This window comes from Diabrotica virgifera, chromosome 10 (assembly GCF_917563875.1).
Source record: "Diabrotica virgifera virgifera chromosome 10, PGI_DIABVI_V3a".
Classification (NCBI taxonomy): domain Eukaryota; kingdom Metazoa; phylum Arthropoda; class Insecta; order Coleoptera; family Chrysomelidae; genus Diabrotica; species Diabrotica virgifera.
The window spans coordinates 70236568-70258532 of NC_065452.1; the positions used below are offsets into that span (position 1 = coordinate 70236568).

Below are 21965 nucleotides of genomic sequence, written 5' to 3' on the forward strand. Positions count from 1 at the left end.
TATTATTAACAAGTTTTGTGGTACTTATCTGTGTAACCGGAACAAGATTTTGAAATCCTAACAGCTCCTCCTTTGAAGATGTTGCATGTTCTGTATCCATTTGGGTTTCTAAAACATTTTTATCGGGGGCGTCGCCCCCGCTAACTGCACTCATAAGTTTTTAATATCTTTATTTCGATTTCGCTTTTTTACTTGGTGTAATTAATTTACTTTTAAAGTTCACAAAATATTTATTTATATACCTAATTTATAAACACCGGTTTTAAAAACAAGCGTCTTTTCTACGCATGTCTGACTACCACGACGAATGAAAGCTGAGTGCAGTATTTAACATATGACATTTTGCATTAACGGCAACGATATCACTGAAATCAGCAAATTTTTCTGTGACAGCTAGTTGCATCCTCATCTGGCTACGACGAGTTTTTGTCCCTTAGTTATTTAAAATAATTCACATTTTTAACAATTTTCAGCCAAGCTACTACGATTTTTATAAATTTAAGAATAACTTTCATTCGGTACCCTTTCCATTCTAATCATTTATGTTTGGTAGGTTTTTGTTAAGAGTTTACTTTATAATGTTTGAGCACATAGTGATTTTTTATGTAAGGTATCTAAAGTTTTTAAAATGCAGTTTTTAAAATCTTGTTTTAAAATAGTGCAAATATTCATTATCTCAGCCATTGTGTAAACTGTTTAATTTGTCTCTATCTACTGGAATTTTTCCCCATATCTGGAAAGAAAGTTATATCTCTCCTATATTTAAAACAAGCTCCAGAAATGATGTTAAAAACTATCGTAGTGTATTAATCATCTATCCCAAACTTATTTGATAGTCTCATGTATAGTTATTTGAACTGGCATTGCAAAGAGATCATTATTGATGAACAGCATGGTTTTAGAGGAGGTCATTCCATAATGACCAACTTGGTTCTATACCATGGTAAGTTGTTGGATGCCTTGGAGAGGGGGTATCAAGTTGAGGCTGTGTAACTGTTGTGACTTCTCCAAGGCATTTGATAAGGTAAATCACTTATTATTGGTCGAGAAGCTAAGAAATCTAAGTTTCTCTGATAGATTGGTGGAATGGTTGCTTAGTTACTTGAGCGATAGAAGGCTTGTAGTTAAAATCGGTAACTTTATATCTAGAGTGATTGAGGTATGTTCAGGGGTTCCTCAAGGGGGGCACTGCTCTCCTTTGTTATTTAATCTGTTTGTTAATGACCTCAAAAAGGTCTTGAAGTATTGTGACTTTCTGATGTTTGCAGATGATCTCAAATTATTTTTAACTATACGAAATGAAACACATTAGTTTACTGCAAAACGATCTGGATAGTCTTTCTCAGTGGTGTGAACATAATCTCTTAGATCTTAATATTGATAAATGCTTTCAGATTTCATTTCATAGAAAAAAAATAGAATACCATCATTTTATTCTATAAATGGGCAAAATCTTAAAATAAATGAGGTAGCTAAAGACTTGGTTATACTATTTGACTCCAAACTGAATTTTAGTGATCATATAGATAGATTAACAGTAAAAGCGAACAGGATGTTAGGGTTTACACTAAAAAATTGTAAAGGGTTATCTTTGGAGTCAGTAAAGACAGTATATGTTGGGTTGGTTAGATCATAGCTTGAATATGGGTCAATTATCCGGTCTCCTCAGTATAATGTCTTAGAAGTCATTACTGGAGAGTGTGCAACATCAATTTATACGATATTATAATTATATGTTCAATTTGAATATGATTTCTGACCACAACTATTCTCATATTTTGAAGTACCTTAAGGGGGAAGTCTACTGTGACAAGGGAAAAAACAGGCTGATTTTCTGGATTTTTTTTTCTAACAAAATATGACTCCTACATTAAATTAAATTAAACTGTCATTTTTATTATACAGTATGTCCCTGTAAGTTGTATCCATATGGAAAACTTTATTATTAATTTTACGAAAAAAAGTTATTCTTTATAAAAAGCTCTGCATGGCAAAACCTAAGATTTAACCATCAATATCAATTTTTTTGAATATTATACGAGGTATGTCAAAAAGTTTGAATTTCACTCAAGAGAACTTTTTACTTACTTTACTTAATCAGTAGACCCATTTGTACCTTTCGGTGTAGGGCCATTTATAATACAATTCATTAAATTACAATTCAATAAATTACAATATTTTACAATCTTCTGGATTGTCCTAGCTCTTTACGAACTTTCTCCATTCCTTCCTATTGGATGCCATCTGTGTTGCTTCCTGCCAAGTCTTACCCTTACTCTGCAGTATCTGCGAAATGTCACTGTTCCATTCTTTGATGGGCCTTCCTCTTCTATTCTTACCTATTGGTTTGGCTTCCCACACTCTTTTCACTTGTCTATCATTGTCCATCCGGGTTAGATGTCCGAACCATGCCAATTTTTTCTTCTTGATTGAGTCGAGTATCGGCTTGATTTTGAGTCTTTCTCTTATTTCTTCATTTCTGATTCTATCTGTTCTTTTTACTCCTATCGTTCTTCTGAGGTATTTCATCTCTGCTGCCTGTATTCTGCTCTGGTGTCTTTTGTTTAATATCCAATTTTCTGCTCCATATGTCACCGTAGGTCTATATATTGTTTTGTATATTGTCATCTTGGTCTTTGTTGATATTTCTTTGTTATTAAGGAATCCTCTATTTAGTGCTTGGAATAGTTTTCCTGTGTTTTCCATTCTGTTGTTAAGATCGTCCTCTATGTCTCCTTTGTTGTTGATTACTGTTCCTAAGTATTTGTATGAATTTGTCTGTATTAATTGATGTTGGTCTATCATTATTTCTATTTGATCATCCGTCCCTTGTTTCCTTGATATTTTCATTATCTGAGTCTTCTCTTTGTTTACGTTTAGGTTGTATTTGCTTGCTTCTAGGTTCCATTTCTCTAAGTTGTATTTCAGTTTTTCTGCTGTTTCCGCAATTAATACTATGTCGTCTGCAAATATACACATCTCAGCGTTTATCATTTGCATTCTGTTCCAACCGATGCAGTATTTCTTGAAAGTTTTCTTACATTCTTTCACTATCTCATCTATTACATTAATGAATAGCACTGGGCTGAGACTTCCCCCTTGTCTAACTCCTTGAGTTGTTTCAAATGGTTCTGACTGTATATTTAACATTCTTACTGTATTTGTTGTTTTCATGTATATACTCTTTGTTGCTTCTATCAGTTCTTCGCTTACTTCCTTCTTCTTTAGGCTTTCCCATATATCTTTTCTTTTGACTGAGTCGAAGGCTTTTTCCATGTCTATAAAGCTCAGGTATATTTCTCTATTTTTCTTTAATGCTTTTTCTATTACTTGTTGCATGGTAAATATATGGTCTTGTGTGTTGTGTCCTTTCCTGAATCCACTTTGTACGTCCTCTAATTTATGTTCTATTTCTTTTCTGATTTTCCTTTCTATTATGGTTTCGTATACTTTTGCTGCTACACATAGTAGTGATATACCTCTATAGTTCTTACAGTCTCTTGTGTTTCCTTTTTTGTATATAGGTATAATTACTGCATTTGTCCATTCTCTGGGTATTACTTTTCTCTTCCATATTAGGTTATATATGTATAACAATTTTTCTTTTGCTTTTATTCCTATATATTTCATCATTTCTGGTGCTACTTCATCGCTTCCTGGTGCTTTTCCAATCTTTATCTTTCTTATTGCTTCTTCTAGTTCTTCTTTTTCTATAGTTTCTGGATTTTCCGTGTTTCTTATGGATACTCTCTTTATGTGGCTTTCCTTCTCCATTGTGTTCACTTGATTTCCATTCAGTAACAGCTGGAAATGTTCCCTCCATCTTTCCATTATTGTTTTATCGTCATTTATTATTATTCCTTCCTTGTTCATTATTTGTTTCAGTTTCGTTTCTTTGTTGCTTCTTAGGTTTTTCAGTGTTCTATAAAATAATTTTACGTTTTCTGTGCTGTTTTCTTCCATTTTTTCTCCGAATTTTTCCCAACTTTTCTTTTTCTCTTTCCTAACTATCTCTTTAACTTTTGTTCTTTTTCTCTTATAATTTTCATATTTTTGTTGTGTTTTGTCTTGTATATATTCTTTCCATAATTTCTTCTTTTCTTTTATTTCTCTTTTCACTTCATCGTTCCACCAAGACGTTCGTTTCCCTCTGTTGTTATTTCTTGTGGTTCCACATATTGATTTAGCTGTTTTTATCATCGCATTTTTAAATTTTCCCCATTCTTCTTCTATTGTTTCTGTTATTATATGTTCATTGTCTATTTCTTTCTCTAGCCCTTCTGTGTATCTTATTTTCGTTGTTTCTTCCCTTAGTTTATAAATTTTTATTATTTCTTTGTGTTCTCTGTTTATGTTCTCATTTCTTTTTATTTCTTTTCTTTTGCTTTTGAATGTGGTTTCTAGTAGATAGTGGTCACTACCAATTTCATAACTCCTTTTCACCCTTACGTCTCTTATCCAGTTCTTCTCTGTTTTTTGCACTATAGTATAGTCTATAATTGATTGTTCGTCTCTTGATTTGACTTCTCTTGTGATCTTGTGTATCCTTTTATGTTGGAAGTGTGTGTTCATAATCACCAGGTTATTGTCTAGACAGAATTCAAGTAGTAATTTTCCATTTTTGTTTATTTTTTCCTCCCCATACGGTCCGATGACATTGTTCCATTTTTCTGCTTCTTTCCCCACTCTACTGTTCATGTCTCCTGTGATCACCATTTTCTCTGTACAATCATTTATCACTTCTTGTAATTTGTCCCAGAACTCATTCTTTTCGTTTTTTGTTGCGTCTTCATCTGGTCCATAGCATATGATTAGGTTTGTATTGGTTTCCTCTGTATCCATATATATGTCTACTCTTAGTATACGTTCGTTGTAATATATCCAATTTTTTACTTTGCTGATACTATCCTTCTTAATCAGGCACGCTACTCCTGCCTGAGCTCTCTTCGTTTCTTCCACTCCACTGTATATTAGTAACATTCCGTTTTCTAATATTATTGATCCTCTTCCTTTTTTCTTTGTCTCTGTTATAGCTACTATTTCAATGTTCTTATCTCTAATTTCTTCCCCCAGTTCTATTTCTTTCCCATTTATACCTCTTACATTCCATGATGCCATTTTCAAAATTGTTCTGTTCTTTTCTATGTTTAAGTTGTACTTCAATTTGTTTTTCCTTACGTTTGTGTTATTATCTTTAAATCTGGTCATGTCCCTGTTCTTTGCCTGTTTTGTTTCTCGGTCCATCATTGTGTTTTCTACAGCTAGTTTTTTGAACAAGTTGGTTCTGTATTGTATGTTACTTTTTCTATCCGGCTTGTTTTTTGGTTCCATTTCCACTTAATGCCTTCAATAATTATGAATCCATATCCAATTTTTGTCCTTTTCCCATTAGTCTTTTCCTCTGCTGCTATCTTCCTAAGGTTTCTTTGTATTTCTATCTCTTTTAATGTTAGGTCACATTCTATATATACTCTATGTTGTTTATAGCTCATTAGTTTACCCTTGGCTTTCAGTATTTTCATTTTATCTTCGAATTTTTTACATTCTATAACACACATTGTTTCATTTATCTTTTGTACCCTATTTATTTCTGATTTTACTCCCATTTTTGCTTCTATGAAGTTCTCTATTTGCTCTGTTCCTATTGTGTCTAGTGGTAAGCCTCTCATTATTAGGTTATTTTTCTTCTTTTCTTTCTGACATGCTTCCAAGGTTATTTCTATTTGATCTATTTTTTGTTTCATCGTAGCCATTTCTTTCTTTAGATTTTCATTTTCTCTTATTATTTCTTTCATTTGCAATTTGTATTCATTATTTTCCTTCCTAATTTCTTTTAGTTCCTCAATCATATTACCCATTGTATTTTTTATATCTTCCAGGTCCTTGTTTTTCTTTTTGTTATCGCTTGCTAATTGTCTCATTAGTTCCATCATTTCGTTCTGGCTGCTGGTTTCATTCGTTGATGGTTTCGACCTGTCTGGTGTTCGGTTCACTTTTCTACTCCTGCTAAATATATCTGGCTCCTCTTTGCTTTTTCTTTTACCGTCCTCATTAATGCTATCATTACCATCCGCCATCTTTCTTCCCTTTCAAATTATTAAAGTAGGTATGTGTTTATAAATACAAATATTAAATCAAATTAAAACCTACTTGATTAAATCAAATTAATTAAATTTTTTACTTTAATTACAAAATATTTATATATTATTCAATTTTTTACTTTAATTATAAAACTATTTAAATACCATTTAATATCTTATTTATTTATTTATATCAACAATTAATGTTCACTTGAATAAATTAGATTTATCAACAATGTCTTCCTTTTATCTTCAATATCTTCTTATTCTTCGATATCTTCTTATTCTTCATTATCTTCTTATTCTTCAATATCTTCTTGTTTTCGTTCAGAAAGCCGACTCTGTATTTTTCGATAGATAGATACCGAAGTACCTTAATTATAATTAAATCAATTTATTAGTAATTACCACTGCTGAAAGCAGCTTCGGCTAGTCCACCCATAGGACCTTGACTTCTTATCAGTGCCAAAAAACTTGACTATGACTGTAATTATTTTACTGTTAGTAGTTAAAATATAATTTTATTAAAACTAGGTTAGATTAATAATGTATGGATCTTACTTTCAATATTCTTTTTAAATTTACACTGTAAATTTCTTAACTCACTTATTTACACTTTGCAAATAATTTGGTGATTTTTCTGCTCGCAAATCTTCCGTATTTGAAGTTTTTTTGCGGAGCGGATTTAAATCGACCTCACTGTCTCTTTACCAGGACCGGACCTCTCACTCAAGAGAAAAGTAGCTTTATTTTTCACAATATTGAAAATTTCTATTATGAAAAGTTGTTTGGAATTACAAACTATATTCTAGTATGCAATTACATCCTTCTAATTGAAAATTTTTTTTTGAAAAATTATGAATAACACTATTTTCAGTTATTTCAATTCAGATAACTCTTTTATTATTAATTTTTCGAAAAAAAGTGATTCTTAATAAAAAGTTCTGCACGGTCTAAAACTTAAAATACAACCATCTTATGTCAAATTTTATCAATTTTATACGAGATATGTCAAAAAAATATGAATTTCATTCAAGAGTAAAATACGTTTATTTTTCACAATATCGAAAATTGTTATTATGAAAAGTTATTTAGAATTAAAAACTATGTTTCAGTATGTAATTACATCCTTCTAATTGAAATATTCTGAACTATAAAGGTACTTTACTTTTGATCTAAATTTATCTTTTTTGACATACCTCGTATAAAATTGATAAAATTTGATATAAGATGGTTGTATTTAGGTTTTAGACCATCCAGAACTTTTTATTAAGAATCACTTTTTTTTCGTAAAATTAATAATAAGAGTTATCAGAATTGAAATAACTGAAAATAATGTTAGTTATCCATAATTATTTTTCAAAAAAAAAATTTATTAGAAGAATGTAATTGCATATTAGAATCTACTTTTTAATTCCAAACAACTTTTCATAATAGCAATTTTCAATATTGTGAAAAATAAAGCTACTTTACTCTTGAGTGAAATTTAAACTTTTTGACATATCTCATATAACATTCATAGAATTTGATATCTGATGGTTGAATCTTGGGTTTTGGACCATGCAGAGCTTTTTACGAAGAATAACTTTTTTTCGTAAAATTAATAATAAAAAAGTTTTCCATATGGATACAACTTACAGGGACGAGGGACATACTGTATATTCAGTATTTGTAAAAAAAATTTCAAGTCGAAATATTCAAAATTGCCGTCCTGGCACTCGTTCAAGTGCAGGTCCGTTTTTTAGGTGCTTAATAGGGTGGGTCACTTGTATATGGGAAAAAAAATGTGTGCAATATTGTTTTGTAATACTTATAAAAGAGTGCTAAATGTAATGCTAATTTGACAGTGAAAAATTTATTTTAATTGAAAATTATCTTCTGCCTCCGGATTGACCTTGAAATATCAGAATTATGTGGAAAATCATTCATTTATCGTAAACGCGTAAAAAAAATTTGTGAAAGTTATCAACTTCTAATAGTGCTAAAATGGCAAGGTGTTGTACCTAAAACTTTATTTATTTATTTTCAACGGGACACTGTCCAATAAGATTACAAGTTTATAAGTCCAATATACATAATACATGTGTCAATAATAATAAAACTACAATAAAATAGTAATAATAAAACAATAATACAATAAAATATAAATATCACAAACTTAAACACATAAATCAGATTCATATATCACAATAATGAATATCCAACAACTACTCAAACAAACAAACGTCTGAGGTCAGAGATGAATTCCTCACCTTTAAAAGTTTTTAGTTGTTCGATGTTATCTTCTGCCTCCGGTTTGACATTAAAATTTCATGATATTAACAAAAACGGAGTAAACAATTAAAACCAAAATTTCAAAGAAAATGTGTGTATTAATACAAAAAAAGACAGATATTCAAAGAGATACTATAACTAAGTAGTAGCAAAATCCTTTTTGCTATCAAACTGCGGCATTACTCTGCGAGACTCCAACTTCGCCTTAATTAAGCCTTCTCGTTCCGATTTTGTACACAACGTAGTGGATGCTTCTGTTACAGTCTTCACAACTCTCTCTACTGCTTGAGTGTGGCAAGGTAGACGTAAAAACGACAATTCACTTTCCCCTGCTTTTGCAATGAAGGAATTAAGACTTTCATCAGATACTTTTCTTAGTAGTGGGGGTTCAGGTATTTCTTGTTGCCAGTCAATTAGATCATAATAACATTGTGCATCAAAGTTTATAGTTGGAACTTCGAATAACCTGATTATGTTGTGTTTTATGTTGTGTTATGTGCTTTTGATGATCAGTTAACATTGCCAATAATAAATTTTCCGGATGCGCGAAATAACTATTTCTTTGTATCACAGGATCAATTATGGCTTTCAGTTCAGGTGAGAGGTATCTTGACATTGAAATTAAGGCCCATAAGTGTAGTGCTCCATCTTTACATGTGGGACGAGTCTTAATACGAAACCAAGTTGGAGCATAAACTTTCACAATATAAGTGGCTAAAATAACTAGGTTTTCTGAAGGAACCTTTGTCGAAGCATATAGACGAAGAATGCGATTAGCACGAGTCAACCATCTTGCATGGGACATTTTTCCTGGTGATTTATTGGCCAAGTGTTCCGGAAATTCTCCAGTCATAATCGCAGACACAATTCTATGTAGATATAATTGATCAGTACTTAAATCTTTCACTGTTACTGAGGGTAAATTACCACTAATTTTTTGAAATTCAACAATAGGATTTTTTGCACAAGTTTCTAAAGCCTTTCCTATTGTACCTGAAAAAGTCTGTGGTCCCGCTGTAGTGCCGTCAATAAATTGAAACAAATGTCGAAGTGGCAACTCGTTCATATGCAACAAACAAATTATCCACTGTAGGGGTTTATTTAACCGCGTTTCATGTAAACGTACAATGCCACATTTTTTCCAGTGTTCACGTTTGTTCCATCACAACCAACAGCTATTAAATCGTCAAGAGACATTCCCTCCATTCGAAAATAATTAGCTAACGAATTTTCTATCGCTTTGGACGTACCAGAAGATGGAACAATATAACCCAAGAACTGGGAATCTGGTTCTTTTATAAGCGAAATATGCTCCTCTTGAATAACGTTTCGGTAGTTTTTGCCTCCTTGTTTTCTGATTACATACGTTTTATCTTTTCGTCCATCGAAGTATAGCGTATGTACTTGTGAAATTTTCTCCTGCGATATAAGATTTTTTCTAGTTTTCTTTCTTTCCCTTCGTAACTTGCTCTTATCAATCACTGGCACATTAGATTTGGTGTCATGCAAAACTGCTGAAGCAATGGCTGCCGCTGCCCTATCAGACACCCCATATCAGTCACAAGTTTTGGATAATGTAGAATATTGAATAGTTTTTGCAGTTTTTTTCTTAAATAATTGTAATGGAGTCGCAATATTTACAGAAGTGGGTTTAAAATCAGAACACACAGATTCATCTGAAGATGACGTTAAAACATCGAGTGTAGACTGGTAGGAAGTTCCGGGCTCATATATGCTTTTTTTCTTTTTAGACAAGGCTTTTTCATTTGTCGCTTTTCTTTTCACAGTTTTTTGCATTTGTTTTGTAGCAACGATATCCAAGTTTCCAATTATCATATTTCGTGTAGTACGTTGATCGATTAAAAAGTTCAACTCTTTTAATGGTACTTTTGTGTCTCTAGAACAGGTACAGTTATTGAGTTCCTTGCATTTACAGCACGAAATATCAAATAGAACTTTGCTGTTGTGACGAAAATCTTCTAACTTTTTCGTTGGAACATTAGGATGTGATTTAAGTATGTTCTGGCACTTTAAGTGATACGTTTTTAACATTTGTGTTACTCTTGTATTTGAAACAATTGGAATATTTGTTTTTGCCCATCTTTCTCGAATTTTTATTGTCACAATGTCTGCTATTTCACAAAAAACTGGCTCTTTTTTAGTACCTTTTTTCGATTTCAGTTGATGTCTTGTCCAGTAGTAAAATTTCATCACGTCTTCATAAGTAGGAAGCATATTGTCTTTCATCTCACCGATTGCACCAAACAACGTACTTTCTAACGCTTTTCGAGTACGTTCCATTTCAGCGAAAACAAAAACAGATATACATAAAACAACGACTCCTCTGATAAGCAGCAGCTACACTAACTCACTGACTGCGTTAACGACCGAACGGCGAACACAAAGCAAATGCTGTCTAAATTTCAAGACAACGATGGAGGGAGGTTGAGAGGGAGAGTCTCGCGCTGATGCATTCATTTCAGTACAGTTGTGAACAAAACATCACTTTTGTTTGGTTTTGGGAATGCTCTCCAAGGTCTTAACTTTGCACAGATCTATACAAAGTGTAGTGGAGAAAAATTAAAAGCTGTATAAAACACCTTGAAACAAATTTTCATAAGCTCTCATTTTAGCACTGTTTTTCTTGATTTTGTGAATACTGAATGTTATCCCGGAGGCAGACGATAGTATTCAATTATTACAAAATTTTATAGGGGTTATAAATCAACAGGTACCATCGTTTTATCACTATTAGAACTGACGGATAGTACAACATTTTTTTCTCTCACTTTTTTATTAGTACACTGTTTTTCCCAATTTTTTGAATATTGAATGTCTCTCCGGAGGCAGATAATGATATCCAATTGTTTCCAAATTTTATAGAAGATTATAAAACAACAGGTACCATCGTTTTATCACTATTAGAACTGACGGATAGTACAACATTTTTTTCCCTCACTTTTTTATTAGTACACTGTTTTTCCCAATTTTTTACGTCGCTCCGGAGGCAGATAATGATATCTAATTGTTTCCAAATTTTATAGAAGATTATAAAACAACAGGTAACATCATTTTATCACTATTAGAACTGACAAATAAAAAAAATATTTTTTTGACCCACCCTAGTGCCCAAACGGTGTACATGAAATCTCACGTCTGGGTGACCTGAAACAAAAATCAAAATATGGTTATCGTCTACATCTACATAGTAATGACTCTCGTCTGACGGCGAATTTTTTTGATATAGTTTTTTGTTTAATTGTTATGAACAATAATAACATCAAACTTAGGCAAAAAAAATAGAAAATAATTTCAAGAATTTTTTTTTCAGCACCAAAATTTTTATTGACAAAATCCTCCGTCAGACGAGAGTCAATAGTATGTAGATGATAACCATATTTTGTTTTTTGTTTCAGATCACCCAGACGTGAGATTTCATGTATAATTTTGAATATTTCGAATTAAAATTTTTTTTACAAATACATACTGAATATACACTCACCGGCAGAGAAAACGGGCACCCCAAAAAATGGGTCATTTTTAATGTCTTGTATTTCCTAAACCTGATGTCCGATTTAAGTAATTTTTTTAATATGTTATATCCTTATTCTTTATCAATATCGCTGTAATAATATTGTTGCTATACAGGTACATTGTCATTGTATACAGGGTGTACGAATCAAACTGTGTTTTTTTCTCAAACTTTGGAACACCCTGTGGAATGTTCTAGCTTTTATAAAATACTGAAATTATAACCAAACTATAGCCTCAGGTTTTCTTAACATTCTGTTTTTTGATTCATTCGCTTATGTTGGATAATAAAAAAGTTAAGCACTTTAACAACTACCCCTGTTTTTCGTTAATACAGGGTGTTTTTAAATAAGTACGGCAAACTTTAAGGGGTAATTCTGCATGATAAAATAATGACAGTTTGCTTTATAAACGTATGCCCCCGCAAATGCTTCGTTTCCGAGATAGGGGGTGTTGAAATAATTGTTCTTACAAACTGACGATTTATTTATTTCTCTAAAACGGTTTGTGATATGCAAATGAAATTTGGTAGATTTTAAGAGGTAGTTATTGCGCATTTTTTGGCATACAATTAAGAATTTTATATTCACCATTGGCGTGCATACGGGTATAAATATTTTAGATATATCCCGTATGCACGCCAATGGTGAATATAAAATTCTCAATTGTATGCCAAAAAATGCGTAATAACTAGCTCTTAAAATCTACCAAATTTCATTTGCATATCACAAACAGTTTTAGAGCAATAAATAAATCGTCAGTTTGTAAGAACAATTTCAACACCCCCTATCTCAGAAACGAAGTATTTGCGGGCATAAGTTTATAAAGCAAACTGTCATTATTTTATCATGAAGAATTACCACTTAAAGCTTGCCGTACTTATTGAAAAACACCCTGTATTGACGAAAAACAGGGGTAGTTGTTAAAGTGCCTAACTTTTTTATTATCCAACATAAGCAAATGAATAAAAAAACAGAATGTTAAGAAAATCTGTGGCTATAATTGGGTTTTAATTTTAGTATTTTATAAAAGCTAGAACATTCCACAGGGTGTTCCAAAGTTTGAGAAAAAAACACAGTTTGATTCGTCTTGTCCTGCTGTTTCTAATAGTATTGCCTTAAATCTGATCCACTTTTCTTCCACATTTCTACTTTGTCTTCTCTTTTCAATCCTTGCAAACTGTTTTTCCGTTTTCTCTATATACTCATTTGGTGTTTGCAAGTTTCTCAGCTTATAGGTTCTTATTCTTCTGCTATAGTTTTTGTTTTGTATCTGCTTGTGGTCCTCGACTGTTGTTATTCTTGAATACTCCTTCTAGAAGATAATGGTCACTACCTATCTCGTAGCTTCTTTTTACTCTGACATCTTTAACTTTACTCCTTTTTTCTTGAGGAACAATTATGAAGTCTATTATTGACTTTTCATTTCGCTGGGGCACTGCTCTTGTTATCTTGTGTATTTCTTTGTGCTCAAAAAAAGTGTTGGCTATAACTAAATCATTATCTATACAAAACTCTAGCAATCTTTTCCCGTTTTTATTAATTGAAGGGCTTAGTGTGAAACAATGACAAGCCACACATGAGTTCAAAAAGAGTTAGTGTTATTCTCGGTTAAAGTAATAGTATAACAAGCCACTAACAAATTATCTCAGCCCTTCGTTAATAGATGGCCAGATAAATCTATGGTCACACTATTGCATAGGCCTAGTTTGTTTTAGTATCTACTCGACATAATGACAAGCCACATCAAAATGGCGAACATGGACGGAATCAGTTCGGATAATTATTTGAGTTCTGACGATTCTAGAAAGAAAAATAGCAAATTGACTTGACATTCAATTACAGTGACCGTGACCTGACTGTACAATCTAGAAGTGACACAGGTAGTGAAAATCCAGCGATATGTAATTTTTTCCTAAATGTGGCTTGTCGCATTATTACCATTCAAGATTAATGCAGTGGCTTATGACGTGGCTTGTTATATTATTGCATTTGGTTGTAGGATAATGAACAAAGTCCGTCAATAAAAACCAAACACACCCGTCAAAAATTCCAACAAGTTGATGGAGACAAAGAAATAAACACTGTTTAACACCTATAGGGTTGAAACCACCCTGAACTCAGTCAATAATAGAAAATTCTGAATCTACATATATCTAAAATTTGGGTATTTATTATTAATGGAATAATGTAACAAGCCACAATTTTTGTAAATAAAGGCTGTTTTTTCTCGAGTTTTAAGTAATTTGATTAATATTGTTGACAACTATAGTCCTACAGGCCATGATGCATCGAAATATCTAAACTAAAACAATAAAAGTTGTTACTGGATTTTTTAATATTATTTTTAACATTCAAAGTCAAATATCTCACTTTTCCCTTTTTGAGGCTTGTCATTGTTTCACATTAAGCCCTTTAATTGTGTGTTCTCCGTGCCTACCTATAGCTCCTTGCCATTTCATGTTTTCGTTTCCCACTCTAGCGTTGAAGTCTCCCAATATTATGAGGATTCCCTCATAATCTTCTACCGTCTGCTGTAGTTGTTCCCAAAATTGATTTTTGTTGTTAGCTTTGTCACTTTCTCCAGGTGCATATATTACGATCAAAGTTATATAATATCGCTTTTACTACAATTCACTGATACTTTCAACAGTCTCTCATTGATGAACTCCCAATTTCTTATACCTTTTACTTTATCTTTGGGTATCAAACATGCTACTCCTGCTCTGGCCCATTCAGTTTCCTTTACACCACTGTATATTAATAGATTTCCATCTCCTGTTATTTGTGTCCCAGCCCCCTTTTTTTTCTCAGTGATGGCTATTGCAGCATAGTTTGTGTTGCTAAGGGTTTCTACTAATTCTAACTCTTTTCCACTTCCTCTAACATTCCATGTCGCTGTTCTCCATACCTCTCCGTTCTTATCTATAACTTTCAGTTCCATTTCTTTTTCCGTTTTCATTGCCGAATTTGTCATATTTTGTCCGCCTACTAATTAGTATTTTGTATTTTGACAACGGCACCCGATTTGGGCGTCGAAACGTTATCATTTTTTAATAATATTGTGGCTTATTTCCCATTATAAATAGTTAAAATTGTAAAAATGCCACAAGAAAATAGCTTCAGAACAACATTTTGTAAACATGTGGACGACGACCATGGATGTGTCACATTTCATATTTTTTGACACCCATTTTTTGTCACAACTCGTTATTTTGTTGTCTGATCTGATCAGTCTTCAGACTGATCCGTTAATTAGTTTAAAAGTTTATTCTATTTGTTTATCACAGAGACCTTTATTTTGCAATAATATAAGACAGAAAATAATGAAGATATGGCAATTCTGCATATCGTCTAAATAGCAAATTGCCTAAGTCCATTTTTTCCGAAAATTGTTTTTTGGTGTCATCTAGTAGTAGACGGTAAAAGCTACCGCCTGACAATTCCCACAACCGCCATTATTTTTTTATTTCGCCCCAATTTTGCTAAACGAATTTTGCCGAAGTCCAAACATTCTTTCCCATTCAGATGAATATTGCCTATGTCAGTGTTTCTGAAGTTGTTTTGATTGAAAACATTAGAAAATGTAAGTAAATAAATATATTTTGACTATTATTATTAATATGGATATACAGTGGTACCTCAATATACGAGCGCCCTAATATACGAGTGTTTTGAGATACGAGCCGCTGAGCGAGCGATGTTTTGCTTTGAGATGAGAGCAAAATCTGAGATACGAGGAACCGCATTTATTAAAATGCATGCCTCCTTTTGACTACCTACTTCTAACTTGAAGAAGGTAATAAAGGGTATAATGCCAGCTAAGGGCGTTACAATAATTTTCAAGCTCCGGACCTCTCTCCATGAAAAGATGGAGAAACTAATGATGGTGTGGGTGATAGAGAAGCATCTTCAAGGAGGAACCTTAACACAAAGCATCATATGTGAGAAGGCACGAGCGATTTATGAAAGGGAGGAAGAAACAAACCTCTTTGGACAGTTTTTTTTTAAACGAGCTGCAGATGAAAATGAGCAACGTGTGACGAAAAAAGCGAAGACCACTGACGAAAATTAGGTGCTTTCGTAAGCACCTCACTTTTTCTTATGTTTTTACAGAATATGTATGAATTTTTGTTATTTATAAATAAATGTTTCTTCTTGTAAAAATATTTTTCTTATTTAAAAACACTTAACAAAAACAACTAAAGTGATTTTTTTGGGACTAGAACGGATTAATGACATTTCAGTTAATTTCAATGGGGAAAATTGCTTTGATATACGAGCAATTTGACATACGAGCAAGGTTACGGAACGAATTACCCTCGTATGTCGAGGTACCACTGTAGTATATAAGTAGAAAGTTTGTTTAAATATTTTGTTTAACTAATTTTGGTCAATTATGTATTGCATGGAGTTGGACAATTTTCTCTTTTTTTACTTTTGTTCAAAAGTTTTTTGTCTCTCCTGTAAAATTTTCAATTTGTGACTTTGCAATTTGCTCATTAGACCGACGATATGTCAAATGAAAGTAGAAAAGAGATACTATCAAAATGTACTAAAAAAATTATCTAATATAGTCAAAAATCGATGCCAAATTTTTGAAATTTTGTAGTTTATGAACATTTAGAATAACTTTTAAAATATTGTTCGTAGAAAAAATCATTTTACATATTCGAAAAGTTGGTATTTTACATGAATTTTTAAAAATGTAGTTCAATTGGTGACTAGTCGTGGTAAGTGAAGGGGGAGCTGGGAGCCGACAAATCGTCGGTCTAAATCGCAAATTGCCTAAGTCCATTTTTTGCGAAAATTGTTTCTTGGTTTTATCTAGTAGTAGACAGTAAAAGCTACCGCCGGACAATTCCCACAAGCGCAATTATTATTTTATTTCGCGGCAATTTCGCTAAACGAAAGTTATTTTACTCATAAGACATAGACAAACTCCACACTTTTTTGTCTCTCCTGTAAAATTTTCAATTTGTGACTTAGGCAATTTGCGATTTAGACCGCTGAAATGCACAAGTTCAAAAACTAAAAAAAATCAACTTAAAACTACTATGAATTTCTATATCTCGGGATCTACTGAATATATTTTGATTTTTCTTTTTTTAATTTGTATGTAATTTTTCTGTACATTACAAATATGCAATTTATCTATTTGCAATTTGACATTTATTAATTAATAAACAGTCTAATTTGTTTAAACAATTTTTGAAAAAATGTTTTTAATAATACTATCATTATTAATCATAGAAAAAGTTAAGGTATACTTTAATAAATAAATTATTTTTATTAGATTAAAATAATTTATTTATTAAGTGTACTTTAACTTTTTCTATGATCATTAATGATACTATGATTAAAAAAATAAGATCTTTGTAAAAAAATATTTTTTCAAGAATTGTTTAACACGTTCGCACCTAACCTATTGATACTAGACGTTCCTCAGAAACGGATATGGGTTTTTGGGTAAAAAACGGGAATATTGGATTAAAACTCGGACATATGGATTAGTATATAGATATTTAAACATTTTTTTTGGTTTACTTAGCTTGTCAGTATACTGGTAGTCAGGATATAGATGTACGTTTTTAACTATATACTGAATACCAGTATACTGGCAGGCTAATCTAGACAAAATAAACAACAATAATCGCTGTATAATTGGGAAAAATTTGGTCTTTTTATTACAAAAGAAACGTAATTATCATTCTAAACTTAAAACTATAAGAAATACATTTATTAACTATCTAACTACTAACGAAAGTTTTACTTTTAATATTAATAATATTATAACTAATCTTCTGGCTACACCATTCGTGGCTTCTAAAAATTTGAAAGCCAACGAATCGCCGGAACAAAGAAAGCCGAGGGAGATCTATCAAGTTGCATCTCACTACCCTCCTGTCTAGCACGGTAAGATTCCAACAAAGATTAGTTCCCAATACCACCCAATACTCAGAATAGGAGTAAAACTAATAAATAATCATTTCGTTGTGAATCGAAACAAGAGCAGTCTTATTTTAGTTAGTTCAGAGAGCGCCAAAAGTGTTCTAACTAGTTTCAACTTTTGTTAGAGTTTATTCAGAGAGCACATATTTGATTCTCGCTGAACCACCAAAATTCTGGCCGTCAGCCTCGATCAGGTGGTTCAGAGAGAATCATTTATATTTTTCACCGTGAGTGATATTGGGCTGTTTTCTGGGTCTGTGTACCTTTATACACTGTCCCATAAGCCCGCTGGCTCCAGTGTAGTTTAGAGATAGTTATTTCTAAACTACATTTTTGTCGGCAGGTTTGTGGGGTGGTGTATGAAGGTACCCAGACCCAGAAAACAGCCCAATATCACTAACAGTGAAAAATGGAGTTAGCAGGTTAACACTCTTAGCCGACGATGGGCTCTCTGAAGAAACTCTAACCAAAGTTAAAACTATTTAGAGGACTTTCGGCGCTTTCTGAACTAACTAAAATAAGACTGCTCTTGTTTCGATTCACAACGAAATGATATTTATTATTTTTATTAGTTTTATTCCTTAGGAACGAACTACCAGTATACTGGCAAAGATTACAATATTAGAGACTACATACATATATGGCGTCTACATCTCGTTTCTTTTCTCCTGATCTGTGTGAATATATAAAGCATTGAAATTAGTAGAGCTGGGAGCCAGTAAAGTGGTAGTCAGTATATTATGGAAACCTCGAACTACCAGTATAGTGGTAGTCAGGTGCGAACGTGTTAAACAAATTAAGACTGATTATTAATTAATAAATTTATAAACAAATTGCATATTTTTAATGTATGTAGAAATTAGATACAAATTAAAAAAAGAAAGATCAAAATCTATCGAGTTGATCCGGAGATACAGAAAATTATTGTATCAGTTTGAAATTGCTTTTTTGGTATTTTAACTCTGTGGATTTGTAGGTTCCCCCTAGTAACCTTTTGAACAACATTTTTGAAAAATCGTAGAGGGTGCTGTGAAGATACAATGTTTGTGCAAATTTTTTAACAAAAAATACAAATCCCATTCTTTAAAATGGCATTAATGAAATTCCTTAGTTATTATAAACAAATTAGCTGTGAATTAAAAAAAACATATGGCTAACTTTGTCCCAAATGAACCCAGGCTAAACTTTTTTATTTGAAAATTAATGTTAAAATACTAGCTTTTCGAATATATAAAAAGATTGTTCCTACGGACAATATTTTAGTTATTCTAAATGTTTATAAACTACAAAATTTCTAATATTTGTCATTAGGATTTTTGATTATATTAATTAATATTTTTATCTTTTTTTAATACATTTTGATACTATCAGTTTTCTACTTTCATTTGGCATACTCAGAATTGCCCTATGCTCATTATTTTCTGTCTTATGTTATTGCAAAATAAAGGTCTCTGGGATAAAAAAATAGAATATTTTTTAAACTAATTAATGGATCAGTCTCAAATTTTGAGGGTTTGTTAAGTACCAAAATACCCAACTTTGGGTGAAACCCTAAAATTCGTTAAATTTAGTAAAAGTTATTAACAAATATCGATTTTCATTTATTTTGTAATTTGCGAAGCAACAAATTGACTTCATTCAAAAATTGGTATTTTAAAGCTTTTTCAATGTTTTAAAAAATCAAATTTTGTAATCGTATGTCAACTATTTAGCTTTTTAATGGGGTGCAAAAAATCGAAAAAATCGCGATTTTTGCACTAAATTGTTAATAATTAAAAAACGGACGCAAACTCTAGATAGGAAACAGATATTTTTTTTCCTATAGGTCTACAATAACTAAAAAAGTAGTCAGCTACCTGGATCTTTGAGTGTCCTGAGAAAATCCTTATTTCTCTGGACTAATAGTCTTCAAAGAGCAGTTTATTAAGAATCTAAACTGCATTTAAAATTTGTTGGAAATATGACAATACAAACACTAAGTAATTTTTTAATAATTATTTTTCACAATTTCAAACTTTAAATTGCTCTAGTATAAAGTTAGCCAAATTAATAGCGCTTGGAAATTTTTGCCTTCAATATGTAATATTTGATTTCTTTTAAGCACAGTTCCTTGATTTGTTGATTTTAACTAGTATTCATACATTGACATCTTGATGTCAATAGATTTAAAAATTATGTGACATTACTTAATATAATTGACTTTTTAAGGTACTTGAACTAAGTAAACTTGGATAAGAACATGGACTATTAATTCCAAAGAGCTCATTTAACATTAACACAGTGTATTTAAAAATGTATACAACCAAGAAATGTGTAAATATTTACCTGAATATGTTCTACTACTAATCTGTCTACATCGAGTCCACTGTAATCTGCATTGCTTTCAGCATTTCTCAAGAGTTGTAAAAGAAACTCTGCTGACTTTTTAGGCCATCTTCCCTGAGTGGTACCAAATTGTTTTGCTTGGGCACAACGACCTACTCCACCATTAAACCTTCTAAATGGAATACACTCCTTCTGAATAATTACATTCTTTAAATATGCTACGGCCCTTTTGAGGGGCATCTTCCTTATTGCATTTGCAGTTTCACATGTGTTCTACAAAAACATTGGAGTTTAATTACTTCAATAAATACATTTGAGAGGTTATGTCCAATAGTGGACCTTAGTTTGTTGTATATAGTTCAAATTCTTACCTTAAAGTGTACTCTTAAGTTTGAACCTTTAGCTTTACAAGATTTTGCAGCATTTTCTGGCTCACGTGCGTACCGGCCCATTTTTTAAACCTAAAACAAGTCTTCTTTTACCAAAAGTTTTAAGTTTGTTTATATACGTTATTTTGAAAATATATGAAAAAACATGTTAATTTACTAATCAGAAACATTTCCTTACTTTTGTTTAAAGTACGTTTCTTTTGGGATGCTTTGTATTTTTTTAGATTTATTTCATGTCCACACCTCTCTAAAGAGAGCTTGTATAGAAAGAAAAGGAGTAGTTTACTGTATTACCAACATAAATTTTGAACTGTCATGTGTCAATCCTTACAATTACACCAATCTCACAGACAGAAAATATTAGGCAATCCAAACCACGTGATTTTTAATGACAGGACGTATGGCAGGCAATTCAGCGTTGCCAGAGTTGTTAAAATTGTACCAATTTGATACAATTAACAACCAAACTTTTGATACTGAAGTCTCCTAAAGTAAAATCCTAAAATTTTGTGACATAAGAAATTTGCTTCAAATAATATTAAACGACGTTTTTTTAAGTTTTTGTACAAAATGTGTTGTTTTAGTACTTTGTGTCACTATTCCAGTCATTCCGGTGCATTTACAAAAATTTCTCTGGCAACACTGCACACAAGCGATTTTATTGGATACTTTATTTAAATTAAAATTTCAAATTTAAGATACAATGTGGTATTTTTAAGTACCTAAAATAATAAAATATATATTACCCCGATGATTTTACCTAAAATCTATTTTAGGGATGCTCAATATTATTTTTTATTAAACTTATAAAACATAAAATTTGTTAACCTAGCTTTCTTCAATCTTCCAAATTACTTAGTTAAAACTTTTTAACTACTTATTAAAGTTTATTGACGTAAGCAATATTTGTTACTATGTCACAGAAGTATTTAGCAATACTTACATGGACATAAAATACGAAAATTACTTTAAAATACTAAAATAACACTATACTATCATATGCCTTCAATGTACTGCATGCCAATCGCCAGACATATTGGAATAGTTTGACAGATCGTTGGATTCCCTAATTTTGCATATTAACGGTCGGTTTCATAATCAGTTAAAGTGGACTTTAAATTTTAAGTTGGTACCTTTATCAATGCAATTCATATGGGTAAATGTCAACTTTAAAGTGAACTTTAGTTAATGTTCACTTTAAGTTGATTATGAAACCGGGCGTAAATTAGGGATTCCAATGAACTGTCAGTGGTGGCCGGTGGATGGCTAAACTGACATGGCCATAGACATAGTTAAGGGGGGTGGTCATGGCGTATCTAATGTTTACATTGAATATTGACAAATTTGTAAAGAATATTCTGTTTGGTTTTGTTTTTTTGTTAATTGTGTAGCGAAATTTGTGAAATTGTGATAGC

General features: G+C 31.8%; 1 protein-coding gene across 1 annotated transcript in view; it reads right to left on the minus strand.

Annotated features, from left to right (window-relative positions):
- The window catches only part of LOC126893371 (60S ribosomal protein L17-like), a 31979-nt gene extending 11083 nt beyond the window's left edge, over positions 1-20896 (minus strand). The window contains exons 1-3 of the mRNA XM_050663482.1: positions 20729-20896; positions 20533-20622; positions 20162-20434 (exon numbers count right to left, since the gene is read on the minus strand). Coding sequence (XP_050519439.1) covers positions 20162-20434; positions 20533-20613 — 354 coding nt within the window. The 5' untranslated portion in view covers positions 20614-20622; positions 20729-20896. The remainder of the gene's footprint in view (positions 1-20161; positions 20435-20532; positions 20623-20728) is intronic.
- Between the last annotated feature and the right edge of the window lie 1069 nt (positions 20897-21965).